General features: G+C 36.8%; 1 protein-coding gene across 1 annotated transcript; it reads right to left on the minus strand.

Moving 5' to 3' along the window:
- Window positions 1-1017: 1017 nt before the first annotated feature.
- Window positions 1018-1977, minus strand: LOC114031614 (olfactory receptor 10AG1-like). The gene has a single exon (XM_027846746.1). It carries the CDS (start codon window positions 1939-1941, stop codon window positions 1018-1020), a length of 924 nt encoding a protein of 307 aa, XP_027702547.1. The 5' UTR covers window positions 1942-1977.
- Window positions 1978-4363: the final 2386 nt, after the last annotated feature.

Consider the following 4363-nt stretch of genomic DNA (forward strand, 5'->3'; position numbering starts at 1 on the left):
GATAGATAGATAGATAGATAGATAGATAGATAGATAGATAGATAGATAGATAGAGGGCACAGGTTGAGCTGAAGATGAAGGGGTCATATCTGGAAGACAAAATTAAGGGGTAAGAGAGGATTATAGTAGAAGAAGGAGAAAGGGAGAGGTAGAACAGGGTAAATTATCTCACAAAAAATATAAAAGAGAAGGCTCTTACAGTGGAGGGGAAACGGGGGAAGGTGAGAGGGAATGAGTGAATCTTATTCTCATAGGATTTGACTTAAGGACGGAATAACATACACACTTAATTGGGTATGGAAATCTGTCTTACTCTACAGGAAAATAGGACAAGAGAGTAGGGGGATGATAGAGAGGAGGGCAGATTGGGAAAAGGAGTAATCAGAAGCAAATATTTCTGAGGAGGAACAGGGTCAAAAGAAAGAATAGAATAATTGGGGGGTGTTAGGATTAATGGAAATAGAGTTAGTTATTCACAGCATGTCTACTATGGAAGTGTTTTGTACAACTGCACATGTGTAACCTATATTGAATAGCTTGCCTTTTCAATGAGGGTGGGTGGGGAGGGAGGAAGGGAGAAACTTTGGAACCCAAAGTTTTAAAAACACATGTTTAAAAAATGTTTTCACATGCAACTGGGAAATAAGAAATACAGAAAATGGGGTACAGAAATCTATCCTGCTCTACAGGAAAGTAAAAGGGGAAGGGGATAAGAGAAGGGGGGGAGAGATAGAAGGGAAGGCAGACTAGGGGAAGGGGTATTTAGAATCATGCCATCTTGGGGTCGGGGGAGGATGAGATGGAGTGAAAATTTGGAACTCAAAATCTTGTGGAAGTAAATGTTGAAAACTAAAAAATAAATTAATTTAATAAGAAATTTTAAAACAAATATTACTTTCAGGCAATGATACAGTTTTTGAAAACATACAGGGAAGAGGTTCGGTTATATTTCCATAACTGTGAGACAAATGGAGAAGAAAAAGACTGTAAGTTTGAATGTTTGCTTCATGATCTTAATCACTTAGGTAGTACTTTTTTCAGGGCACGAATAACGTCTTTGTTCCTCAGGCTATATATCATGGGGTTAAACATTGGGGTTACAATGGTATAGAACATTGAGAAAATTCTGTCTATTCCTGCTGAATGGCTAGATTTAGGTCTCACATACACAATGAGAGCTGAACCAAAGAATAAGCCAACAACCATGAGGTGGGAAGAACAAGTGGAGAAAGCTTTGTATCTCCCCATGACTGATGGCAGCTTCAGGATGGCAGTGATGATTTTGATGTAAGACACAAGTATCAGGAGAAAGGGAACCATGCCAAATAGAGCACCATCAATATAGACAGATAGCTCATTCAGAGAAGTGTCCCCACAGGCCAACTTCAGTAGAGGATGGATATCACAAAATATATGATTGAGTTTGTTAGAACCACAGAAGGGTAGGGAGAAAATCTGGTATGCCAGTACAATCACGACTGGGATTGCACTCATCCATGCACCAGCTACAAGTCTGGAGCACACCTTGTGATTCATAATAAGAGGGTAATACAGAGGCTTACAGATAGCTACATAACGATCACATGCCATTACAGCTAGTAGAAAACACTCAGTTAACCCCAGAATAAGAAAGATGCAAAGCTGAGTGGCACAAGCTGCAAAAGAAATATGTCTGTTCTGGGTCCAAAGGTTCATCAGGATTCTGGGAAGAGTGACTGTTGTGTAGCAAATTTCCAAGAAGGAAAAGTTTCCAAGGAAAAAATACATGGGGGTTTGAAGACTTGGGTCAACCTGGGTTATGACAATGATGAGGGCATTTCCCATCAGGATAATCATATAGATTACAAAGAAAATCCCAAATAGAAAGCCTTGGAGCTTGGGAAGGTCAGAAAATCCCAGAAGAATGAATTCTATCACAACTGTGAGATTTGTTCCTTCCATTTATCCTTGATATTTCAATTTAGGAAATGATGAATTTAGGATAGGATATTAATTCGATCTTTCTTGGCCTCAATTTGCTTGTCTGCAAAAAATGTAGGAAATAGATTAAATGATATGAAATTATCCTTTACACCTTATATTCTATGATTCAAAGTCATTTTAACTTGTTATATTTAGCAATGTCTTCCTAGTTGTAATATTTTGTGTTCAAAGTGAATCGATGGCTTGTATACTCTCTTTTCTATATACCTATCTCTCTTTCAAAACCAGTATTCTGCAATGTTTCCTTCTATATTTTACATATTTTGTTTGATATACTAAAATCTCTCCTAGCTCTGATAGTCTATATTCTAGTGAATAGTCTTCCTTCAGTCTCTAGAATTCTATATTTTAATGGCCATTCCAAAAGGCAGAGTGCTACAGTTTGTGGAAGGCCAAAAATGAAGTAAAGAAGATTTGAATCTAATTCATTCTTGAGATATTTACTCCCTATGTGCTTCAGTACAAGTCCCTTTCAGTCTCTAGGTTTCCACTCATAAAACAAGACTATAACAACCATCTAACAGGACTTTATGAGGCTCAAATTGATATGATCAAAAACTTTTTTTTAATAAAATAGGAAATTCTCCATAAATGAGAAGCAAGCAACACTTCTGCTGCCAATATTGAATATTATAAGACCACTTCCACTTCAAAGATCTATAGCTTCATTTTTGCGAGGTGTTTGGATTCAAATATGGATCAATCAATTCATAAGCATGAATTGTATCATAGCCTAAATTAGTATATACAATGTTAATATTTTGCATATTCAAAGAATATAACCTCTTCACAGTAGAATCACTATGTTTTATTCAGAGAACAATATGACAAAAGAGATAGAACAATGCTTTCTCCTAAATGTGACTGGTTACAAGACACCTGTGCTTTAGCTTTCATACATTTGCTCATGCTCTGGTGAGAAACATTGAAGCATACAGAGAAAATCTGGATTCCAAGCCTCTCATAACTAGGACTGCACTAATCAATGAGCCAAGAGCAAACCTGTTGCACACAGTGTGGTCCATGATGGCACTGTGAAAAATATGACAAACTTTCTCCTATGTTCTCTGCTTATGGCAATGTACCCTTTCTTCAAATCCTAGCTTATTTTATTTCCCCTCTTTGAATCTTCCCTGTGCATCCCAATCCAAAGCTACCTCTCCCTTCACAAAATTCCAAGATTATTTACAGTCTGTCCATTTATCATTTTTATGAGATGTCTAATATCCTTACTTATCTGTCTTTGTTGAGTTTCATTCTTTCAACTAAGCCTCAAGCCTCTTGAGGGTAGTTTTAATTCTGTGTGCTTTGTACAATGTCTTGTACATGGTGTGCATCAAATACACTGGTGCAGGTAGTCTTTGGAATAGAATTTCATGGAGAATGAAGCAACTTATCCTAAATGTTTCCTCCACTTTTCCCACCCTGACTGATTTTAATATCCTTGATTTAGGGATCCATTCTTTAGCTCAAAAGAGTCATGTTGTCCAAATAGTCTGGAAATCATAAATTATGTTATTTTAGCCAGTAACACTTTACTAGAAATTCTTTAACTTTTGAGCCATTAGAATTACAGAGTGTTAGCCTCTGAAATAATGGGATAGAAAACATAAATCAGGCTAAATGATAGATTTTGTGTCGCACTAGAGCTGAGGCACTGCTGAACAAGGACTACCATAAGTGGATGAATGATAGGGCAGGGGATAGAGAAAATGCTTTATCATAAATGACTATGGTGTAAAATGTTATTACTTATACTTCAAGCTTTATACAACAAGCTTAAGCTTTGTTGTACCTACTAGAGAATATTCACCCACCCCTAATAGAATTGGTAGAAAGAGAGGTTTCCTTCCCTTAAAGTACACTAGTTAATAGGCTTTAGAATCCATTTTGATCTCCTCTCCTGAAAAATCATTTAAGAACTGTCCTTCCCTAATACTTGAACACATCTCCCATTTTTGATGGCCTCCCATAGATCACTAACTGTGTCTATACACCTCATTTGGAAATTATTTTTGCTAACCTGGAAGAGAACTAATCAAAGATCTTTACCTCTGTCTCTCCACTGGAATGTTGGGCAGAGTTTCACAATGTGCAAGCCAACTGAGGGAAGTTCATTTGGTGAATCTCAGCTACAAGGAAACATGTAAATCAATAATATTAATATCAATATCAATAATATCAATAATATCAATACATCAATATAAATCTAATTGATAGTTTGAAATTTGCCCAGGTTCTCTGAATGAGGGCCCAAGGTTCCTCCTTTTTCTGTTTTGTGAATATAGCTGGTTTCTCACCTCAGATGGAAAAAATGTGTTGGCCAAAACAGTAGTAGTTTAGGTCTTGCCTTCCTGGCAAGAAACTGTGAGCATGAGAA

This window comes from Vombatus ursinus, unplaced genomic scaffold (genome assembly GCF_900497805.2).
Source record: "Vombatus ursinus unplaced genomic scaffold, bare-nosed wombat genome assembly UNPS02015184.1, whole genome shotgun sequence".
NCBI classification, from domain to species: Eukaryota; Metazoa; Chordata; class Mammalia; order Diprotodontia; family Vombatidae; genus Vombatus; species Vombatus ursinus.

Excerpts from the sequence above, each read along its gene's own strand:
- LOC114031614 (XM_027846746.1), bottom strand. The coding sequence starts at position 1,941 with ATGGAAGGAACAAATCTCACAGTTGTGATAGAATTCATTCTTCTGGGA.